Source organism: Crotalus tigris, unplaced genomic scaffold, assembly GCF_016545835.1.
Source record: "Crotalus tigris isolate CLP2741 ecotype Arizona unplaced genomic scaffold, ASM1654583v1 scf7180000024366.1712601, whole genome shotgun sequence".
In the NCBI taxonomy this organism is placed as follows: domain Eukaryota; kingdom Metazoa; phylum Chordata; class Lepidosauria; order Squamata; family Viperidae; genus Crotalus; species Crotalus tigris.
The window spans coordinates 656,167-680,413 of record NW_024100534.1 but is presented as its reverse complement, the minus strand read 5'-3'; the positions used below and the strand labels follow the sequence as shown (position 1 = coordinate 680,413).

At 38.2% G+C, this 24,247-nt stretch overlaps 2 protein-coding genes across 13 annotated transcripts in view; one reads left to right on the top strand and one right to left on the bottom strand.

The window, feature by feature from the left end:
• FHL2 (four and a half LIM domains 2) overlaps positions 1–7,278 on the top strand; it is a 30,852-nt gene extending 23,574 nt beyond the window's left edge. For all 11 annotated transcript variants that reach the window (XM_039327720.1, XM_039327722.1, XM_039327727.1 and 8 more), the window contains 3 exons: positions 64–233; positions 2,039–2,225; positions 5,842–7,278. In XM_039327720.1, coding sequence (XP_039183654.1) covers positions 64–233; positions 2,039–2,225; positions 5,842–5,993 — 509 coding nt within the window. In that variant the 3' untranslated portion in view covers positions 5,994–7,278. The remainder of the gene's footprint in view (positions 1–63; positions 234–2,038; positions 2,226–5,841) is intronic.
• A 2,103-nt stretch (positions 7,279–9,381) lies between these two features.
• On the bottom strand, positions 9,382–18,265 carry CUNH2orf49 (chromosome unknown C2orf49 homolog). 2 transcript variants are annotated; one of them, XM_039327731.1, is made up of 4 exons: positions 18,115–18,265; positions 16,872–17,038; positions 12,062–12,398; positions 9,382–10,890 (listed from the first exon to the last, which is right to left on the bottom strand). In XM_039327731.1, exons 1-4 carry the CDS (start codon positions 18,241–18,243, stop codon positions 10,843–10,845), a joined length of 681 nt encoding a protein of 226 aa, XP_039183665.1. In that variant the 5' UTR covers positions 18,244–18,265; the 3' UTR covers positions 9,382–10,842. The 2 variants fall into 2 exon arrangements, with proteins under 2 accessions (XP_039183665.1, XP_039183666.1); XM_039327732.1 differs by having other exon boundaries at positions 16,872–17,035.
• Positions 18,266–24,247: the final 5,982 nt, after the last annotated feature.

The following is a 24,247-nucleotide window of genomic DNA, read 5'->3' as shown; positions in this document are numbered from 1 at the left end:
AATCTCTATGTCTTTTGTGCTATAACAACTTAAAGGCTGGTCTTGGATTTATTCTTCCCATAGGGACACGGAAGATGGAATATAAGGGTAGCAGTTGGCATGAGACCTGTTTTATCTGCCATCGGTGCCAACAGCCCATTGGAACAAAAAGTTTTATTCCCAAGGACAATCAGAATTTCTGTGTGCCCTGCTATGAGAAGCAGTTTGCTATGCAGTGTGTACAGTGCAAGAAGGTAAAGTTTATTATGCTGTGAAATGTTAGGCTCCGAAATACGTATTTTGTCTGCTTCTCCTCTTTATCCAAGCCAATTGTTCCAGGCTATTATCCTACCATAACTTGCCCTTTCTTTTGTTTGAGTTCATACTGAAAGATAGATTGGTTTAAAATAAAACCTTTCTTATTCATGATATAATTGTGGAAGAGGAATCAGACCAGAGGAAGGAACAGGGAGAAAAGTGTGCCTTTGTTGTGCTCTCTCAGTTAGTCATTACAAGCATAGTACAAAGTAGTATTTCTCAACCTTGGTAACTTAAATTTGGGTGAATTTCCACTCCCAGAATTACTCAGTAGTTTGTCTGGCTGGGGAATTCTGAGAGTTAAAGTCCACCAATTCTGAGAGTTGAAGTCCACACAGAGACTCAAGAACTGTGAGAAAGAATCTATGTTGAGGCTTCCTCTCTGTTCTTTAAACATTTGTGTTGCAGTTGCCTGAATTCTGTAGTGAGTGCTTTAATCAGATTAAGAGTTTGTTAGTGCATTGTTCACCCTGTGCTATGACTCTGTTCTTGCTTGCATTTAACCATAATACCCACATGCTCTGACAATATCCTTTTTCTATCTTGTCTCCATTACACTGTCTTTATCTTGCCTTCAGCCTCTAAATCTTAAGCTGTCTTGGGCTAGATTACAGTTCAAGTAGGATTTTCTTCTTATTACTATGCCATCTGAAGTCAGCTTTAGGATGTATAAAATCTGTTGAGTTTTGCCATAGCTTTGTTTTAGTGAGAGGAATTCAGGTGCCTGGGACTGAAGGTCAATGGAGGGAGGTGGGGGAAAAATAACAAGGGTGGGAGGTTTATCGCCAGAAGACTTTTTATGACTCAGGCATTGGTACAGAATAATATAATTTTATAGTAGGGAAAAGACATCACTTTCTCTGAGTCAATTGATAAAGAAGAAGCCAAATCTGATACTTGAAATCTGGTCTCAGGATGATTATCAACTTGCATAGTTACAGAAGCAGCTCAGAATTTCAAACCATGCAACAGCCACAAGCCTTTCCAGCTTACTATCTATCCTATATATACATTATGGTCTTGGACACTATTACAATATGATCCACAGAGAAAAGTAAGACCAAGTTGCTGTCCAAGTTCTACAGATCTATTACTATTCCAGTATAAAGTCCAGAATATTATTTGATTCTGTTGTTATATAACAGAAGGATGGAGGATACAAAATCAGTGCTGATCTTTCTCATTCATCGCTATTACATTTAATAAAATAGTTCAGTCTGCCTAAGGCATGAGTCCACAAAGTGTTGAGCCCATTGACCTTCTCATGAAGTTTCAGATTATTTATTGACCCCCCCCCAACATTTATTATATGAAAATAATTTAATAAATACTGCTTTAATAGAACCGTGAATAACAACAACAATGGATAGCCGCATCAAGCTTTGAGGATCAATACTGACTCCTTTGGAGAAGCCTGTTGGGTTGGGAACTTGGTTTGGGAATAGAAATTACCTTGGGGAGAAAATGGAAAGTGTAATACATTTTTGGGGGGAGAAGGAAGGTGTTGCCTTCTTTAAACTGCAAGTAACCTTGAAAACTTCCCTTGAATATAAACCTATGGAGTAGTTGGATATTGGACAATATCTTAAAATATTAGGAGCTACTGCTCAAGATTACTGTGCTCTTTCTTTCTAAAACATTTGCACATTATTTAAGTTAAAGAACATGGAGGGCACATAGTAAACAAAAAATGAACTCTTCTTTTTCTTTTCTCCTCGGGACTTCTATTTTAATTAAACAGCCAATCACTACTGGAGGAATCACTTACCGAGAGCAGCCATGGCACAAAGAGTGTTTTGTGTGTACTGGATGCAAAAAACAGCTATCTGGACAACGTTTCACTTCCCGAGATGAGTTTGCATATTGTCTAAACTGCTTTTGTAGCCTCTATGCCAAGAAGTGTGCAGGATGCACTAATCCAATAAGTGGTAGGTACTTTGATGTCGCCTTGTTTGAAAATAGGAAGAATTTCTATTAGCAGTAAATGTAAATTATCATCATGCAGTTTAGAGTTCTGAACAAAACCTCTGATTGAGTTTGAAAAGACATCACTATGAAATCAAGAATTTGAAGCTGTGAAGCTGAAATAATATCCCCCCCCCACAAGAACAAGAAAGATCTGGTAGCAATGGAGATAGTGGTGGTGAAAAATTGTAGCAATGTTTAATTTAAAAATCTAAAGTTTAGATTGGTCTCCAAAGAACTAAGTGACAGGGAAAGTACTTGTTCCAAGAATTTACACAGTCCATCTTTGATATCCACTATATGCTTCTGAATGCCAGATCCTAGAAGAGTGCAGTTCAGGGTTTTTACCCTTGCCAACTTTAAGATGTATGGACTTCAGGTCCCAGAATTCTGCACATCTTATAGCTGCCAAGGCTGAAAAACAGTGCAGTAATTGTTGAAAGGAAAGCACTGGCATCTGCTGATGACTATTCCTAAGAGAAAGACTGTAACCTGAACATTATGATGAAGCAGGTTTTATAACTCAAAAAGAATTATAAAAAAAATACACAACAGACAAATGGAAAACTAGTGCCTAAATAGCTATTTCCTATAAGCAGCAGAATCTAAGAATAAGGCATGGGAAAGTCATGTGCAATCAATAATTTTGTCAAAAGTGTAGCCAGAAGCAAAACAGAATAAACCCTTAGTTCTGCTTCTATATATCATTGCCCCTTATGGCCAGTAGATTGTGAGGTGCTGAAATCATGCTTTCAACCATAACAGGGTAGGGCTCTTGTTACTGCTCAGATGCCATTATTTACCATTAATATCTGGCATCTTTGGTAACTGGCAGGACCACAAGTCCTAGCAGTTTCATTCTGGTATCTATTTAAGGCTCACAATAGTTATTATCTAAAACCTGCTTAAGGCAGTGCAGGAAATTAAATAATGGCTAGAACTAATCACAAAACACTGCTATTGCTGGGGGGGGCAGGAACGAGAGAAATTAAAGATTACTGTGTCCATGATTCAGTCCAACCACAGCAGTGTCCATGGATTCCTCACATCTCCTTGGTCACCTCCTCATTTTGGTTAGTCACAAAAAGGGCATCACATTGAGTCCATTACTATTATGTTGTATTCCAAAGCTTCCTCTATCAATTTATTTAACTTCCACTTCCACTGGTTATATCCCCAGTGGAAGTGGGGATTCATTTAATTTGAAAATTATATCTGGGGATTCCTTATCCAATGAAGATTATTTGGAGGTGGGGAGCAGAGAATGGGCCAGAGAAAATATTCCTGAATAGTGTCTATAGTATTGGGAACAGGTATTGTTGTATACAGTCAATCACAAATTGCCATTCTTGTTGCCAGAGAAAGAGTGTGTGCATGTATCTGAGGTTATGGAACAAGGTTATGTAACACTCATCCCAAAATATCCTAACCCAGCTCTGATGTAGCCCAAATAAGCTGCAGCATATCAAAACAATTATTTACATTCTGATACAATTGGCTATTTTTGTATTCAAGAAGCAGCATAGAAGCAAAAGTCTATTAAAGGTTACTATAGATCAGTGGTTCTCAACCTTTTTAATGCCGCGACCCCCAACCGGTCATAAGTCGAGGACTAAACTGGTTGTAAGTTGAGGACTAAACCGGTCATAAGCTGAGGACTACCCAGCCGGTCGTAAGTCAAGGACTTTCCCTGCCCGGGAGCGCCGCACATGTGTGGTGCCGCCCCCTGCGCCGGCCGAGGCGTAGCTGGCAAGCGGCAGAAACGGAGCAGGCCGACCACTGGCTGGGCCACCAACTGGCCCAGCCCAAGGGAGGTAAGGCACCCGCCGGAAAAGGGGGAAAAATGGCGAACAGCCTTGCTTGGCAACCCCCGTGAAATGGTCGATCGACCCCAAATGGGGTTGCAACCCATAGGTTGAGAACCGCTGCTGTAGGTGACCACGTACCTATTTTAACTTTGATTCAAAAGGCCAGTTTTATATTCCTTCCTTTTATATCTAATAATCTTAATCTTTAGTAATTTAGAATGTTGCAGGCCATGATTTTTATTTTTTCTGTGTCCCTTATCACTAACGTTTTTCCAAATTTTAATAAGCATCTTTTATAAATGCAGTATAGGAAAATTATCCAGGTCTCTCTCTCTATTTGATTTTAATTATCAAGACATCAGTCAGTTTCATATTATTCTTTAGTCTGTCATTTGTCGATCCACTTTCAATTCATCTCATTCTTGTCAAATATAGGTTTCTCTTCTATAATATCTTTTAGACAGTCTTTCTATAAAGGCAGACACTATAAAAATTAATTTCTGGGTCCATTGTTCAAAAATATATTTTAGTATGTCCAATGTTAAAATATTTTGCTTCATTCTAGAATTGCAAATTTAAGTATCCTTTTGCTTTGATTGTAAACTTTAAATGCTTCTAGTTTCCTCTAGTGTCCAATTTTTTTAATTTTTAATTTTAATCATTAAGGCATATTCCCATAAGGATTTTTTATAATTAATTCCAAAAGGATTGAAGGAAATGTACCTGGTTCTATGAAACGTGTTGATCCAAATGTTCCTAATAGCTGGAAAGCAGTTAACAATTTCCAAAAATGTAGCATGGAAGTATACAAACTAAAGATGTCAACTGCAGTTTGAGCAAGCTATCTGTTCCCTTGTCTCTGAGGGCTCTAAACCTGGTGCAGGCTGTTGTCGTGCAGTCTTCTCACAATAAGCAGCTGTCTAGAGCAGGGGTCTTCAAACTTGGCCATTTTATGACTTGTGGACTTCAAATCCCAGAATTCCTCAGCCAGGGCCAAGTTTGAAGACCCCTACTCTAGAGCAACTATGGACAATCTCAAGTCCTCTCTCATCTAGAGAGGAATTATTTATTTTTTATAAAGATTTTATTGGGGTTTTTTTTCATAAACATGTTAATTTTTCCAATCAACGAGTTGTCTGGAATTAGCTATGCTAATACATGTTCAATTCCTAATCCTTCATTCTTTCCTCTAGCCAACAATAAAATAAGTCCCAAGTTTGATAATAGTTTGTATCTTCTTTATCTCTCAACCTCATAGTTAATCTGTCCATCTCTGCACATTCCAATATTTTCCTGATTATTTCTTCTTCTGATGGCAATCCTTCATACTTCCAGTATTGTGCAAAAATTATTGTCGCTGCTGTGGTGATGTGTAAGATTAAATATAATTTCTACTTATTAGTCTTTTCAAGCATACCTAGTAAAAAAAGTTCAGGTTTAAAATCAACTTGTTCACCCAATATTTTTTCTAACCACATATGTATCTTTCTCCAATAAGCCTTAGCCTTACCACATGTCCACCAAATGTGATAGTACGTGCCTATGTTATGTAATTATTGAATAACCAATCTACTCATTGGCTATTCAGTCCAATGTGGTCATTGCCTCTGCTCTTTGGAGCCATCTTCAGTCTGCTATTTCCTCTTTGGAAGCCATGGTCAAACATATCTGGGAGATAGATCAGAAAAGGTTGCTTCATAACCCAAGATGCAATTCCAATGACTTCACACTGATGTGCCTCACTTTTTTTTCTCATGACATCTCTTTTCAGGGCTTGGTGGTACTAAGTATATTTCTTTTGAGGAGCGGCAATGGCACAATGATTGTTTCAACTGCAAGAAATGTTCCCTATCATTGGTGGGCCGTGGTTTCCTCACAGAAAGAGATGACATCCTCTGTCCCGAGTGTGGGAAAGACATTTAAAAGATGAAAAACATTTCTGGAAAGAGTTGTATTTACAATACATGTTTTCTAATATAATGATGTGCATGAGTTTTGATCAAAAGTAATTTTTTTTTTCGCAGCAATACATATTAATAGTTAACACTAGCTCTTTTTGGGTGCTAGGCCTGAACACAATATACTAATATATACAAAGGAAACAGAGCCATGATTGCTGATCACACTGGTCACACCTATTGTACATTAGAGCTCATACTTCAAACCTCAGCCTCCCTTCATAGAGCAGATCTGAGAGCATCTATTCAAGTTTGACCAGCTGGGTGGCAGAATCTAGCCAATGTCAGCTGATCTTGAAAAGCTAATTAATATTTGAATAGGAAACTTCCAGAAATTCCAAGGCTATAGATTTGACTGAGAATTTTAAAAAACAAAATCTTGAAGGAAGGCAGTGGCAAGCCACTTTGGCATTGATGAAAAGAAAAGGCCATCTCCATTAAGTCATCAAGGAGTTTAACTCATTTGAAAGAGACTTTTTTACTCATATTCACTTGAAAGCAAGTAAAAACATCACTTGAATATATTCAAGATGTTATGGAGCAATTGCAGCAGGGTTTTAAATTGTGCAGACATCTGAGCTTAGCTGAGATCAGGAATAAAAAGATTTGGTCTGGATGATGGAGCCTGGCTAACAGGGAGAACCATATTCTTAAACTTGTGTAGGCATTACACCTAACTTTTTTCTCTTTTTAGACTGTAGAAATATATTGGAGTAGATATAACAGAGAAAAGGTAATTCTTATTATATTAGTTATCAAGTAATACTTCTCATTCCTCAATCCAAACAACCAATACAAAATTTGGGTGATTTAGATAACACTATAATCTTCTCTTTGTCAGATACAATAAGACTTCCTGAAGAATTACAATTGCCACTAATTAAAGTATTGGTGGAGGAAGAATCAATATTTAAACTTTCCAGTTCACAAATGTATAGATGATAATAATGTAGATTAATTTAGGTACAGATCAGTAATACAATATTTGTGCCGTACCTTAAAAAGAATGATTAAAGAATGTGATTTTCTTCATCAGCATTGAATGGGACTTCTTTCCAAATAAATGCAAATATACAACACATTATTTTAGGATGTTTCAAGATCATTGCACAAAATACATTTTTATTCCTAACAGATTTTTAAAATTTCATTGCACCTTAGAGATTGCAAAGTAATAAATGTATTTCTAGCAAAGTGTTGTATTTTTTGTGAATTTGGACATTTTAATAAACGTTAACCATTAAGGTAAAGCTTGAGTAGAATCCTTCTCTTTAAAAATATGAATCTACATAAAAAGAGGAACTGCTGATTTCTAAAAGAAGCCGATTTTCAGAAACCAATATAAAATCAAAGCATTTTATATTGGTTTCACCATTACAAACTATATCAAACTATAATATGTGACAGAGTTAACTACCTCATATGGAGAAATGTAATTGCCCTAATCTCCTGAAATAACAGAGCACAATGCAAATTTACCTTCCATTCTATTTCTTGTGCTGTTGTAATTGTGATAATGCATTATGTCTATTTGATGCATTTTCTTATTTGATTGTAATAGCTGTTCATCTAACAGGTGATTCACTGTGTAATCTCTTTACAAATCTACTCAGTTAATGTTTTATTGAGAAATACACATCAATAAATAAATGAGATTCTTTGATTAGGTGCGTTAAAATGCAGCTGAACAGGAGTATTAGGCTTCATCTCTCTGGACGTCAGTTATTGCACAGATTAAATCTCTTTCCCAGCTCAGGGAGGAAGAACTTATTTTCCCTTGAGAGCTGCACTGAGCCCATGCAATCGTGATTGGCAGCCACGGACATGGCCAAAATTCAAGGCAACTGGAGATAGATGAATTATAGCATAGGTCTGAACCACACTGCTCTAAGACTCTGGTCAGAACAAACAGCACAATAAAAACAATACATAAAAACTCCCAAACATCTTTATAAAAAACCCAGCAGAGTAACATTTTCACTATCATCCTAAAACCAATCAGATAATGACCAGTAAAAGGGTTGTTTCTATGCTTTTATCCTCTGATCTCATGTGGGATGGAAATGCAAAAAATACAATTTTCACATTAGCTACATTGCCCTTTCCTAACATATCACAATGCTCAATCTAGAGCAAATTGAAAAAAAGAAGCAAGGTGCATGTCAACATGATTTTCCTTAACACTGGATCAGAAAGAAAATACTACACGTGGAGAAGCCAAAATGCACAGTGGGGTGGCTACATGAAATTACATTTCTGAGAAAACCAACATGACCCTTAATACCTGGGCTTCAGGGCAGAGACTCCTACACATTTATTTCATAGCAGGAGTTACTAGCAATACCCTTGGGCTTCAATTAGGATGGCAAAATTAGTTCATGTTGTTTTTAAGGATTGTTTACTGAATAATCCCACTTTGTTTACTATCTCAATTCTATTCTAAAAGATGTACCTTTTCAAAAATGATCAGCTGCTGTTTTGAAAATATTTGTATGTTTAAAAACATACAAATAATTAATAATTCAGATCTTTGTATCAGTTCCTGCCCTTTCCCCAGATATCTTTAATCCTGCTTCACCAAATAATCATTACTAAAAGTTACATGTAAACAAAACCTTTGGAATCTGAAATTCTATGTCTTTCTATCACCTTCATGACAGGAACACAATTATTGTGTTATTTTATTTTTAGTAAGAACATATGGTGACCATATAGGAAGTTGTCTTTTATGGTCTTTGTAAGCATAATTGTTTTTTACTTGAATCTAAAAATAAAGACTGGGAGCTACTAGTTTGGAATATATACTGCAATTCCTAATAATATAGAACATACCCAGATTTTAAAAAATGAATTACAAACCCTTATATATGTACTGACCAAAGATGCATTTCAAAGAATAAAATAAAGCTAAGATCAAAAGTGCTAAATTAAAAAAAAAGTTATTTATAGCGCAGACTAAAGCTACTGTATGCCACTTATAAAGAATATTTAAATGTTTCCAGTATTGCAACAGTGTTGTCAGGTGCTTAATTCTATTATACAAAAAACTCAGTTGAATCAGTCTAACAAAAAAGATAAACTATAGCACAAAGATGATCTATACAAGAGATCACACTTAAATTAATTTAATTTAGATAAGCTAATAAAATGACAGCAATTCAAATACAAAAACCGAAAATTAAATTGTATACAGTACTAAAGTAGAAAACTTGCACAATTGTTTAAGAAGTGAATTCAGCTACACTTCAATATACCATCCTTTATATTCTGAAGTGCTCTGTGAGATCTTGGGGCATAATGGAGGCAATGGAAATTATGTCAGTGAACGCAATCATAAGAATGAATAGTTAAACTTAAGTTAAATAAAATTTACTGTGAAGCAGTAGAATACAGGACCGTGGACTAAATCTCACAAATGTTCAGAAGTGATATGTATTTTATCTACCTTAGTGATATCAACACAACTTAAATGTATTCAGTTTTGTAATTTGTTTTTTTCTTCCCCAATACAACAAGCAATTATATTTCACTTTACTTCTGCTTTGTGTTGTGAAGAAACTGCTAAAATTTACAGGTTTTGAAACTAAATTATCTGTATCACCAAAATGCTGCCAGCATCTTCAGAGCCTTTAACTCAGTGGTTCTCAACCTTTCTAATGCCGTGACCCCATAATACAGTTCCCCATGTTGTGGTGACCCCAAGTGGGCGTGGCCACCAATAAGAGGGAGTAGGACAGCTAGGGAAAAGGGAACAAAATGGTGGACAACATGGTTTGGCGACCCCCATGAAATGGTCGTTCGACCCCAAATGGGGTCCCGACCCACAGGTTGAGAACCACTGCTTTAACTAATGCAATTTCATTAATGACATAAAACTCATGTATAGAAACATAATTCTAATATTTTTAACCTCTGGGATGCTTTGTACTTCAAATAACAAAAAAAAAAAATGTTTCAAAGAATTTATTCACAGACAGAACTTTAATCCCTGCAAACTTCCATTGAATGTTCTCTGTATGATAAGTTCATCTTTTTTCTAGTTGCATAAATAAATAAATAGAGCAAGCATTACTTTCCTTCTGAATTTTGTCAGGCATTTGGTAGTTAAATAAGTTTTCCTTAAAAATGCAAGTATAGTATAAAATTCTGGTCACATACTGTAAAAAAATGCAGTTCTGTTTCAGAGTTTTTTTTTTCAACACACAAACTTGAGGGTGGGAGGCCTTCTGCCTATGTATCTCTAAAGACAAGAGAAATCCATTTGATCTTCCATTTTAACAAAAACTTCAATTTGAAGCAATACCAGCACACAGTTCAGAGTTTCATCTAAAGAAAACTGGAAAGGACCCAAACAGTTTCTAAAAAAAAATTTTGGCACCTAAGAATGAGAACTATTTTTTCTAGGCCTTTCAACAGAACCATTCTGTGCAAATATCTTAGTAAAATCAGCAGAATAGGGAAACATTCTTCCATACTATTTAAATATATATGTTTAAAAAATATATTGTTGTACAACTGAACAGTTAGAAATTTTCTCTATCAAATCATGCAAAGACCTGATCAATAGACTATAGTTAAAAATGCAGAAGAAAGGCTGGTAAAATAATTTTGTTCTACCAAAATGAGCTTCTAAAATGGAGAGGAAATTCAAAGTGCAACATAAATTTTCTCAGATTGATGGTGAACATATGGTGCTTTCTTCATACTGTGAAGTTCTAAGCAACTACCCACTGCAATCTGCGTCTCTGGTTAGTACAATTCTTCTGCACTGAAATGAAGACTAAGCATCATTTACATTTCAAACTCTTGTAGGTTCATGGCCAGGTTACATGCTGGATCTTCTTTTTTGATTCAGGAGGCTTCTGAATGGAGAAAAGAATTAAATTATTTAAGGAGACATGTTAAAGTAGCCAAAACTTGATTTCTGTTTCCATCTAGTAGTTAAAACAAAGGTGTTTTGAAATCTTTAAAAAGGACTTCAGTTTTCCATAACATATTAGATTCTTGTCCGGACTGAGCATAATAAAGGAAATATTAGTATTTATCCCAAATTAATTTATCATTACAATTGTATTTATAATTACAATTAGTTTATCATTACTGTATTATTTATTTATTCTCTCTCACTTTTTGCGGTCATCAGACTGCAATGAAGCAGATGCAATGAAAAGTGTGGAAAGTGTGTTAGGGACATAGGTTGCAGTGTTTCTAGAACAGAGATCCCACATAAGACTATGTGAGACGTGAAACGGGGTGTCTTGGCACACTAATGTCTCCTTTCCTCAGCAGGCTTCACATTCTTCTCTATAAACCTCTGTGCTCCATCCCACAGAGCTCACAACTTGAGGCAGCACAGCTGCTTCAAAGTAGAAGAGGCAGTCTCTCTCTGTAAACTTCCTTAAGCTAATGTGGTAGAGCCACCAGCTGAAGGGAAGGGGGGCCCTCTAGTGGGAGTAAAGATACATTCCAACTTAGAATCTTCCAGAGAGGAAAAGTCTGAGATCAAAGTCTTAGGTCTACATCTGCCATTTCTTAAGGGAGATAGAGTGGGTCTAGTAATTGCTTGCGCCTGACAGCTAACATATTTTAAGATCCCAGAGAATGAGAATTTGGAACATGGGGAGGGAGAGTATGGATTATTCAGTATATATCTCAGTATATATCAGTGTCCAAAAGAAAAACTTTTTTTCTTAGAAAACAGATGGCACAAGATTTTCAGAATACCCCCCCCCCCAAATTATGTCATTTCTAAAATAATTATCTTTACAGATTTTTGTAAAACACTTTTAGAGCAAATAATATTACTTGTGTGCCATCTGAGGGTTATTTTTTAACAACAATAAAACTCTATCAAGATAACACAACAATCTGGTAATAGTGAACAAGTCTACTGGTTTCTTGAACTAAATTAAGACAGGAAAAGGCTGCTGTAATTTTGAATTCTGTTGTTAAAAATGGCAGCTGCTAACTACTGAGACATTAATTGGGACATAATTCAAGAATGATCTCATAAAATAGTACAGATATACTTACTGAGGAATCCAATTCTTCTTTTGGAGCAGCTCTCTTTAATGTCACATTAGTTCCTGTAAGAGGCTCTAAAGCTGGTAACTTTTGACCAGGTGACATATTAATTACAATATTGTTCTGTTTAGCCTCATTATATGAGAAAGTGGGAGCAGATATGCACAATCTGGAATTTGAAGGAACAGCCAAGCTTTTACATGTGATATTGGTACTTTCAGGTGTAAGGAATTTTAGACCATCAGCAACTCCATTCTCAGTCTTCCTCACTTTAATACTTGTACTTGTTGAACTACCATCAAACACAATGAGGGGCCTTTTTCTTAAACTTTCCATTGCCATAATGCTGAACAAGAAAAAGTAACATAAAAAATCATCATAGATATGAAACAAAAATGATTAGTGCATTCTAAATAATAAACCATTTTAATAGTTATTTGGAAAAAGTTGAGTCTTTTTCAATATGCCCCTTCTATGCATACTCAGATCACAATTGTAGCTATCCAAACTGATGAGGAATAAACCTCACACAAATGGCAGTGCTTTTGTATCTTCAGATGTGCATTTATTTCACAATTAATCCAATCTAAGAACAAAGAAGAGACCAATCATTTCAAAACAAAATGAACTGGACAAGCCAAATTGAAATAACCCAAATCTGTACATATGTTCTCTAAAGACTAATTCAAAGATAAACAATAATTTTGGCTAAGATTCCAGAGCCCACACAATTAAATTCCTTGCTTCAGCATCAATCACTTTTGAACACTAATGTATTTGTTTAGAAGTGTATTAAGATTCTTTTCCAGAACTGATTCTGGAATTCTTTTTAATTATGATTTGCATCTATACCACCAATTTCAGATAAGATACTACAACTGGAGAAACAGCCTGCTTAATGAAGTTTAAGATAAGATAGATAAGATAACCTTTATTGTCATTTTTATACTGTGGGCACAATGGCACACATCAAATGTCAGAATCCAATTATATTTCATCTTTAATTATCAAACATAGAAACTCCCAATTCTGCCTTCTCTGGATTCTGCCATAAGAGGGAGAAAAGGGGGAGAGCAAAGGGGCTTTATGGCCCTCACTTCCTTCAGCACACTTCAAAGGACTGAATGTGTGTTTATTGTGGCCTCTAAGCGTTAACATATCAAAGAAGAGTAATTGCCTTTCATGTAGTTATCTGAAGTCTCCATCCAGACGGAAGAAGAAAGGGGATGGAATTGTGATACTTGAAACTATCACTGGAAGGGGGGGTTGATTGGGTGGGACTACTGGGGAACCCCTTAAAACCTTGAATGGGAGAGCTTGAACCCCAAGTCCTGTCTAGCATGCCTGCAACCATTTTCTCTTAATAAAGGATTCCTGTTGGAAGAATTATTCCAAGAGTTCTGTCTTCTTAAGATGCAAAGTGGGGTGGGTCCTTACATTAGACAGGACTTGCAAAATTAATCCACCTGGAAGGTAGACCCTTGCCGGGGGATTTTGCAAAAATTTACCATGTCAGACAACGAAGCAAGAGAGGGAGAAAACTCCCTGGAAAGAGAGCCGCTGACCCAGTTGGAACCTTGCCAGATGTTGGGATCCGAGAGGCCAGATTTCTCAGAAGAAGAAGTGGTGGAGACACAGGACCACAAGCCTCGCTGGTCGATGGGCGTTGGAAAGAAAAGCGAGTGGGGAAAGGAATCAAGAAAAGTGACCCTGAGACGGGGGACCAAGCAACCAGAATGGAAGCAGGAGATGGAGAAATCCCTGCACGCAAGTGAAGAGGGAGGAAGCTGTATGCCGTACTCAGACTGGATCCTAGAGAGAGCTATTGACCTGATGAAGAGAACTCTCAGCTCCCTAGGAGAGGAGATTCCTGAGCCCTACGCCCGCCCCAGTTCCTGGAGCCACAAAGGGAGAGACACCGAGGGGGACGTGGAACCTGCAACCCCAGGGACATTTACTGATCCAGGAGCTCCCACCCCCTACCGGACCACAGATGGAAATCTGGACGGAAGACACTACCACCCACAATGGAGGCACCGATCCATTCCAAGACGTCCACCGTTGGAGGTGAAATTCAAAGGGGAGCCAACACGCTTGGGGTTTTTCCTAACCCAAGTCCTCAGCTACATGGAGGAATATGGGCAGGACATCCCCAGCGACAAAGCCCGCATCCGGATCGTGCAATCTGCCCTGGATGGACCAGCTGCAGATTGGGTGGTGAACCTGCATGACTCCAATGCCCCAGAACTCAGTAACTTCAACCGTTTCATGTCCTCTTTGAGAAGACGATTTGAAGACCCCCTGGCTGATCGCAAAGCCCGTGAAAGAATAACAACGATGAGGCAGGGCAAACGCCCAGTGGCTGAGTATACACAAGAATTCCGAGCCATTGCCAGCAAACTGAATTGGCCAGAAGACATCCTCCTTGGCCGTTTCAAAGACGGACTAAACTATGATCTATATGATGCTTGCCTGCCCCGAGGAGACCCACATCGACTTGAGGAATGGTACGTCTTGGCAGAGGAAGCAGAGATCGACATATTGAAGAGGCATCGCCGAGGAAAACAATGGAGCCGCCCCCCGCCTGAGCTGACACACCAACCGGTGAAATCATCGGATACAGCAAGAAGCAGATGGGGTGTTTCAAGTGCGGAAGAGAAGGGCATCGAGCTGTAGAATGCCGCTCAAAGGCCCCCCAGCACAACCCAGACAGATCCCCAATCAACAAACCCAGAGGGTATTCAGCTAAGCCAAAAGAAACAGCCATGAAAATGATGGAAATTGCAGAAAACCCCACCTCTGCTCACCAAGGGGAAAGAACTCCAGCCTACACCACAGGGACGGTGGATGCCTCAGATGACAGCTCGGAAGGCGAACCCCTGGTAAGTGGACGCATCACACCCATCTTCAAAACAGTGACTATATTAATCCCCCCCATGCCCGAAGCTGTGAAGGTGAAAGCCTTAATAGACTCTGGCTGCACCCGCTGCCTCATTAGCCCAACACTAGTGGGGAATCTGGGCATCCCATCCAGGAGACTGGAACAACCAATCTCATTTGGCCAGCTAGATGGATCCATAGCAGGGGGGGTGCCAGCTACCCTAGCCACTCTGCCAATACACCTCTCCCTGGGCAACCATGAAGAGGACTTAACGTTTGTGGTGACCCCAGGTATGGAATGCCCAATGATTCTAGGGATGGAATGGTTGAAAAAATGGAACCCCTGGGTAAATTGGAGGACGACAGAAATCAAATTCCCGAAGGGGGACCCTATGGACTTAAAACCCCAAGGGAGGCTACCAGAATCAAGAATAGAAAAAGCATCCATAGGAGAGGAAAAAAGATTAACAGAAATACCAGAGGAATATAGGGACCTTGCTGAAGTCTTCAGTGAGGAGAGGGCGAATGAGCTTCCCCCCCACCGACCCACAGACTGTACCATTGAATTCAAGCCTGGGGCAAAACTCCCGAAGCCCAGATTATACTCCATGAGCCCAAAGGAGAAGGAGGAAATGGAAAGATTTATAAAAAAAAACCTGGAGAGAGGTTTCATTGAACCAGCTAAGCCTAAAGTGGCTGCCCCGGTCCTTTTTAGAGAGAAGAAGGATGGCTCTTTACGTTTATGCGTGGATTATAGGGCCCTGAACACAATCAGTGAAAGCAACCTATACCCGCTGCCCCTCATGAAAGACATGCTGTCACACCTATCGAAAGGGAAAATTTTTTCTAAACTAGACTTAAGGGAAGCTTACTATCGCGTGAGAATCAAGGAAGGGGACGAATGGAAGACTGCATTTAACTGCCCCATGGGGTGCTATCAATTCAAAGTCTTGCCATTTGGATTACAAGGGGGCCCTGCAGTCTTTATGCAATTAATCAATGACGTTCTAAGGGAGCAACACATACATGACACACACCTAAACATACTATGAACAACATATGTATAGACCCACATCCCTACATATATGTAAATGTATATGGCACACCTCTTATTGACTTAATTCCCTGGAGAAAGTTAGGTACTTGGGTAATGCATGAAATATACTATGTACAGTTAAGTGAAAGCGGTTCCATGCTGTCCCTGTCTTGATCCCAGTGCTAATTTATGACTGTTGACTTCCTATTTCTTTTCATAATAAGATGTATAACATTAAACTTCCAATGCAAACAACAAAATAGTTGTTTTATTTATCTGACAAAGAATAGGTCAAAAGAATAAATTAGCAGACTTTTTCTCAGATAAAGCTGAGAGTGTCTGAAATCACAGAGAGCATTAAGGAGTGTTGCTTAGCTGAGCGCTGTCCAAGTCCATTACAACCAACTATCCTATGGAAAGTGGGCCTCAAAGAGCCAAGTAACCCCCCCCCTCAGGCCTGCTCAAGTAGACTCCCTTCCTCCCCTCTGACTTACAGGGTAATTACCTCTTCTGCCCTTTCAGGATTGCAGAAATGGGCTCTCTGTTAGTTATCAATTACTACTGTATTTTACTTTACAATTGTTTCTTTACCTGAAAGACATTTGGGGAGGTTACAAATAATAAGTTTGGTATAGTGATTTAAGGTGCTGTTCTAGAAAGCAGGCGAGTTCTAGGCCTCCTTTAAGTATAAAAGCCAGCTGGTAACTTTGGGGCAGTCACTCGCTCTTAGGAATATCATGGCCTTGAGTTATATATAATGAAAATAGGACAAAAATCTAATAATAACAAATTAAAATGTAGGAAATAATATTGGCTAACTCAAGATAAGGTGGTTTCCTGTTATGTTACAGACTTTGAAAGATTTTGAAGAGAATCCAAATACTATAAACAATACAAATTTACCTTTGGGTGCCATGTTTCAACACTTGCTGACCTCTTTTCTTTTCTACTGCTCTTCCCCATCTGGTTTTAGGCAAATCACGCTGAGGCAATGGTATGACATGTTGAATATATAAGTCAGTAAGGCCATCTTTACTGATTTTCACCTCATCTTCTACTGGGATATTCTTCTGATGAAAAACAATAGAAATTATCTCATATTATGAATATTATGGTTCATATTATGCTTGAAAGCAATTCTATGTGTAGCAATATACTTTGTATAATACAACAGAAAGAAAATCACCACAGGTTTGCTGGCATATTTTACAGGTCAGGGTTTTTTTTGTCACACAGAATGTACGTTTTACTCCAAACTTACAAAAGCAGAAGGAAGCTATCTTCAATAACACTAGCTGGTTATCAAATATGAGGGAAGGCCTCCATAATATAAAAATTCTGGTTACTCTACCCATACATTTTACACTTCTAGGAGAAAGGTGGCAAATTTTTTACATGGAACAAAAATGAAGCAAGAGAAGCTACATGTTTCCTTATTCTCATCACACCATGCTGCTGGTTAACATAGAGGGGAAAAAACCCAAACCCAAAAGACGTCTATTATGTGCTGTGATAAATTTACATGTTATACATCTGCAAGATTAGGTATCATGTTGATAACAGAGGAGATACATGTAGTTCTTGTTTAACGACCCTAATTGGAATCATTATGTCCATTGTTAAGCAATGCAATTATTAGGCAAAATACCACATGATCACACTACTTAACAATGGCAGTTTCAATAGTCTTGGTTCTCCTGACCCTGCTCTCAACTTTACTTCCATGCTAGGAACACCTTGCAAGCAGCAGGAAGCAAAAGATGGAGATCAACTGGGGGGAGTGGGCAAGATAGAGAGATTAACAACTTAAAAATTGTTTATGATTATAACGTTACTTTACAAAGAAAAAGCAAGTAAATTAAATTATTTAATTCATATAATAATTAAAATAATTCTGAAATAAAGGACTGCCCTACGTGTAGTCAATGTACTTAGGGAGCAAACTTCTACTGAGTTGCATGCCTGCGTTCCTACCAACGGCAAGGGAAAATGCCAGCCTGCAGTCTAGGCAGGAACGTGGTGTTAAAGCGGGACAGGAGGCCAATCCCTTTTTACCAGGGCTACGGGAAAGCCAAATATGTCCGCGGAGACCCTGGAAATTGGCGTCCTCCCTCCTTCGCTTGCCCCCCCTTCCCATTCTCGCTACCTGCTCCAGCGTTAGCAGTAAGAACTCCTGCGAGAGCAACTCTGGATGCAACAGGAGACCCGAGTCCACCCGCGCCACGTCGCCGCTTCCATCCTTCGCGGAGAACCCACGGTCCCTGAAAGCCGCCATCTTTCCAAACGCGATCCTGATTGGCCGCCTGAACATTCTTTTGGGTGGTTCCTTCCGGTGACGTGACGTTCGGAGGAAGAGTCGCTGAGGTAGGAAAATAAAGAGTGAAGGTATCCGTTTCCAATTTAAATGCTTCCGGGTTCCCGTGTCAGAAAAAGAAAGAACTAACGAGTACGCTTTCTTAATGGCGTGTCAGCATGGTCGCTGTTGAGTAAAATCCCTGGAAAAATGCAGAATTCTTCACTTTCCTCTTTCCATGTTTGATCCAACAAATGAAACGTGAACTTCCTATGTAAACATCCTTTTAAGTTTTATAATGATTAGGGGCTAGAGGCTAAAACATACGATGAATGCTTGCAGAAATTGGGTACGTCTAGTGTAACAAGGAGGACTAGGGCAGTGGTGGCGAACCTATGGCACAGGTGCCAGAGGCGGTACTCAGAGCCCTCTCTGTGGGCATATGCACCGTCTCCCCAGCCCCGCCTCCTCCCACTGCCCTCTACTGACCAGCATACCCCTCCCCAGGAGAGTTGCCCCTGGGCACAGCCCACGCGAAGTAGCGCAGTCAAGGACATGGTAGCGGGGCAGCGGAGACAAGACTGTCCTTGCGCCCGTCGCGGGCAGATGATGCTGCGGGGCATGGGCGGAGGGCGTGGCTGCCATAGCGCTGCTGGGCTGCCTGGGTGATTTGTGGCAGGTTGTGGAGGTGGTGGGTGGCCCAGTGGGCAGGGCAGAGCAGGGATGGGGGGCGTTTTTTGGGCACTCGGTCTCTAAAAGGTTCGCCATCACTGGACTAGGGTCTTCCAATATTTGAGAACTATTACAGAAAAGAGGGGGTCGACTTATTCTCCAAAGGGCAGGACAAGAAATAATGGACGGAAAGTTATCGAGAAATTCCACCTAGCACTATGGAGAAATTTCCCTATAGTGAGAACAATTAACCAGTGGAACGGCTTGCCTCCAGAAATTGTGGGTGCTCCATCATTGGTTTTGAAGAAGATAATGGACAACCATTTGATTGAAATGGTGTAGATTTCCTGCTTGCACAGGGGATTGGACTAGAACAGTGTTTCCCAAACTTGACAATTTTAAGGCATGTGGACTTCAACTCCCAGAATTCCACAGCCAGTGTTGCTGGCTGTGGAATTTTGGGAGTTGAAGTCCACATGCCTTAAAATTGTCAAGTTTGGGAAACACTGGGCTAGAAGACCTCCAAGGTCCCTTCCAGTTCTAATTCTGTAAGGGTCTCCCGCTCAAGCAGGGTTTTATTCATTAGCAGTGTTTTTCGAATTTTCAGCTTTAAGATATGTTGACTTCAACTCCCAGAATTCCTCAGCCAGTATGTATTGAAGACCACACATCTTAAAGCTGAAAATTCGAGAAACACTGCTTTAGCAACAGACCTATCTAAAATTCATTTCAGAGGTATCCCATTATCTTTACATTATATGTGCATTTCGGAATGGGGCAGAGAAATTGTAGCCCAGCAGTATTTTACGTTTTGAAGAAAAGAGATCAGCCCTCAGGCAGGCAGGATCGGCCCAGGTTACATAACGGTGCTAGGCTGAAAATGATTTATGATTTACGATCAGGTAGTCCAAACCTGTTAGCAAAGTTTTAAATGAGACTCGAAGATTTCCATCCAAACGTGCACCCCAGAAAGCAGCTTTCAAACCGCAACAGGGATCAGAGTAGTTAAAATGTTTCCTTGCGAAGAATATAAAGTCCAGGCCTTTGCTGATGACTTGGTATTTATTTTGGAAGATCCATTAGAAACCGGCTTTAAATTGATTCAAAAAATAGAAGAATTTGGTGAGGTAGCCGGACTTAAGATTAATAAGAATAAATCCAAATTAATAACAAAAAATCTTACAAAGGCACAAGAAAGGAAATTGGAAGATAAAACAAAGATAAGTATAACCAAGAAAATAAAATATTTAGGAATCTGGCTTACAGCGAAATGCTCCTCGATTAAGGAGGACAATTATGATAAAATACTACACCAGATAAAAAAAGATTTAGAAAATTGGGAAAATTTGCAAATTTCAATTTTAGGGAGGACCGCTACAGTCAAAATGAATGTATTGCCAAAAATATTATTTCTGTTCCAGGTTATTCCAATAAAATTAGGGAAAACATTCTTTCAAGAATTAAATAAATTGATCACTAAATTTATATGGCAAAAGAAAAAACCCAGGATTAAATTAAAACTCTTGCAAGATACCAAAGATAAAGGGGGATTGGCATTACCAGAGTGGGAAATATACTACCAAGCATCAAGCTTAACTTGGCTAAAAGATTGGATGGATTTGAAAAATACTAGAGTTTTAACAATAGAAAGACATGATTTGCAAGCAGGGTGGCATGCATTCCTATGGGACGAAAAACATAAAATACACAGATATTTTCAAAGACACATAGTTAGGAATGCATTACTACAGACTTGGGAAAAAATAAAACAAAAACATTATACAAGAATTCCAATGTGGTTATCCCCAACAGAAGCTCTGAAATACCCAAACCTATTGAATATAAGTAAGATAATTAGATACAAGGAATTAGTAAATGAACAGGGAAATTTGAAAACAAAACAAGAATTGGAACAAGACATTGGCAGAGAGATTGATTGGTGGACATTTACACAAAGGACAAAAAATTATATGAAATCCAAAAAGAGCCGCAAGAATTGGGTAAAATTATACATGGAACAGAAATAAAATTAATTAGCAATTTACACAAATACCTATTGAGATATAAAATGGAAGACGAGGTTGTCAAAGACACAATGATTAGATGGGTAAAAAATTTCGGATATAATATAGAATTGGAGAAATGGGAAAAAATATGGGAAATAAATATAAAATTGACTATGTCGGCAGCATTCAAGGAAAACCAGTTGAAAATGTTTTACAGATGGCATCTTCCACCAGCAAAGCTTGCCAAGATGTTTCAGAATAATTCGCCAACATGCTGGAAATGTAAAAATGTACATGGAACATATTATCATCTATGGTGGACATGCCCAGTTGCAAAAAAATACTGGTCTACAATAAGAAAATGGATCCAAGAAATAATAGACCAACCTGTAGACTGGAAACCAGAGATCTTTTTGTTGGGTATTTTAAATAGAAAATATAGTAAAGAAATATGGTACTTAATTTTACATATAATAACGGCGGCAAGAATAGCATATGCACAGTGCTGGAAAAATGAGAATATACCATCAGAGGAAGAAGTAATAAGAAAAATCCTGGACTGTGCTGAGATGGACAAATTAACAAAAGAGATAAAAGAAAAGGAAGACACAGAGTATTATATAGTATGGAACAAGGTGTATGTCTGGTTGGAGACTAGAAATAATAGAGGAAAATAAATATGGAAAGATCAAAAGTGAAAATATGTGTATAATAATGTAAAATAATAATAATATCAATTATTCTTAGAAGTAGAACATGAAGGAAGAAAAATGTAAATAAGAAATAATGGGGCTATAAGGACAAATATTTAAAGAAGAATAAGGGGGAAATGTAAATATTAGATTACCATTACGTAATTGCTGTAAAAAAGGAGTATATAATGTGTTTGTGTGTGTGTGTGTGTGTGTGTGTGTGTGTGTTATGTTTTACTTTGTTCTGTTTTGTCTTGTTGGTTAAAAATAAAAATTAAAATAAAAAATAAAATGTTTCCTTGCCCTTCCCTCGGTCACATTCAGTCGGGGCACTGGGAGTACCTTTTCTGGCTAACCCATTAAAAAGGCACACGTTTTCGTGAGCTGCAGCTTCTCTCTCTAGGCTCATCGGAAAAGAGTCTCTCAGGCTAATTCTTTCTTACCACTCTGAAAGGGGCATCTCTTCTGTAACATTTAAAGTTCAGTTACAAAGCTCGTAATGCGGGCATGCAGGCACGCTAAATTTTAAACGCCTTGCAAAAAGTGAATGTTGACTTTCTGTTAGCCGCTTTGAGCTTCTCATTGTAAAGGTTCTTTTTTAGGTGAAGAATTGGATTCTTTTTGACGGTCTGCAAATATCGGCTCGCGAGCAGCTTTTTTTACTCCCTATTCTGCAGCGTGGGAATAACCCCGCATATTACTATTTGCCAGCAACTAAACATTGAATTTCTACATTATTTTGTTCAAGCTGCTCGCCTGGTCACTGCAGCATCCAGCAAATCTCGTGAAACGGATCGGGAGAAGACCTCCGTAGCCCTTGGAGAAGAAGGCGCTAGGAAATCCCAGGAGCAGTAACCCAACTTTTCTGGCAAAACCCACCGTTCCTGTGGCCAAAGTAGTTGTATAAATTCGATCAAAAAACCAAACTAGAGCCGTCTTTTTACCCCCTACTATGTTACAACACAAAGGGGAAACGTGCAGAGATGTACATTATGTGTCATTCTTCACTTTTCTATATCTTTGGCAAGGTAGAGAACTGGTAGATATGCGTCTAAATCACGGGTCCTCAACATTGGCAACTTTAAGACTTCAACTCCCAGAATTCTGGAGTTTAAGTCCACAAGTCTTAAAGTTGCCAAGGTTGAGGACCCCTGATCTAAATGATGAAAGATGAAACGATGAAAGAGAGAATTAGGAAACACTTTAAAAGAAGCTTCTCCCCCTCAAAACATCCGAGTTAGAAAGGTCGTGAGTGCAAATTTAGAAAATTCGATTGGTTTTAACCCAAATCGTTTAATTAAAAGTTATGAATTATATTTATTCCCGTATTTTGAAATACTGATATATTTAGCTTTAATATGCACGAATGACTATGGAGGAAAACAAGGAGAGTCATCTATAGAGAAGTATTAAAAATAATCTTGTTGGCTGACAAGGATTTTGCAAGCTATTTATGTTAATAGAAAGTTTGTGTGTGCTTGTGTATGTATGTGTTTAGCTAGCTAGCTAATTATAGATACGTTTTGTAACAATCATTCTGTAACTATTAGCAATGCATTTTACAGGTGCAAATTATCAAGAAAAAAGTTCTAAAGTAATGAACTAAAAATTGTTTAATTTCCCTGTAGACATCTGCTACAAACTATGCTGCTGATGTAAAAGGGACAAAGTGCACTGTGATGTGATGGCACATCCTAACCTTTCAAGGCAATCTCAAATAATTGTGTATGGATTCTAAAATGAACTCCATTGTGTGTCTTAAATACATTTTCACCAACTTGATTCTAAATGTGTGAAACTACAACTCCTGAAATTTTATCGTGCTATGTTAGCTAGAAATTATGGATGTGTGATACTTGGAAAAATACCAATACGAGAAAGTTGACTAAAGGATCACTGAATGGTTCATTTTTTTCATTACTGCTTGCATAATATCTGCAAACTCTGTAATCCCAAAAATGTTATAAATAATGTTAATTTACTTTATCTCCTGCCTTTATTATTTTTACAAATAACTCAAGTTGGCGAACAAACAAAAAAAAGGCAATGGTAAAATATCAGAACCCTCTGTTAACAAACTCTTATTATATTCAACTTGTAGGAAGTTTATTACAGCTTCTTATCTATCCCAAATCATCCCAACGGTTAGCTCTGATTTGTCCTGGATTAAATATCCATGATTGTTTCTTAATGCCATCTCTTTTTAATTGTTGTCCAGTTAAATATACACTAGATTCATTCTCCAAAGTTGATTTATCTTCACCAAAGTTGATTTATCTTCACTCAAAAACTCCAATTGAAATTGTTTTCGCGGTGAGTATGATAAATCCATTCTCCAATTTCCTTCATTTGACCATTCAGTCAGTTTTCTGCTGTTGTAAGAGAGTGCAAGCCTGAACTTCGGGAAGGCATGCATAATCCCCTCAGTAGTTCTAAGTTTATAACATCTGTATCTCTTTTAATCACCTTCACCGAATCTACCACTTTCAAATCCAATTCCTTTTGTGAATCTAATTTAACTCCAATTACTTTTATTTGGATGTTTTTTGGGAAGCGTTATTATTTTGTCAAAACTGTTTAAAAAAAGTTTTCAAGTTGGATTTGCATATTACCAAA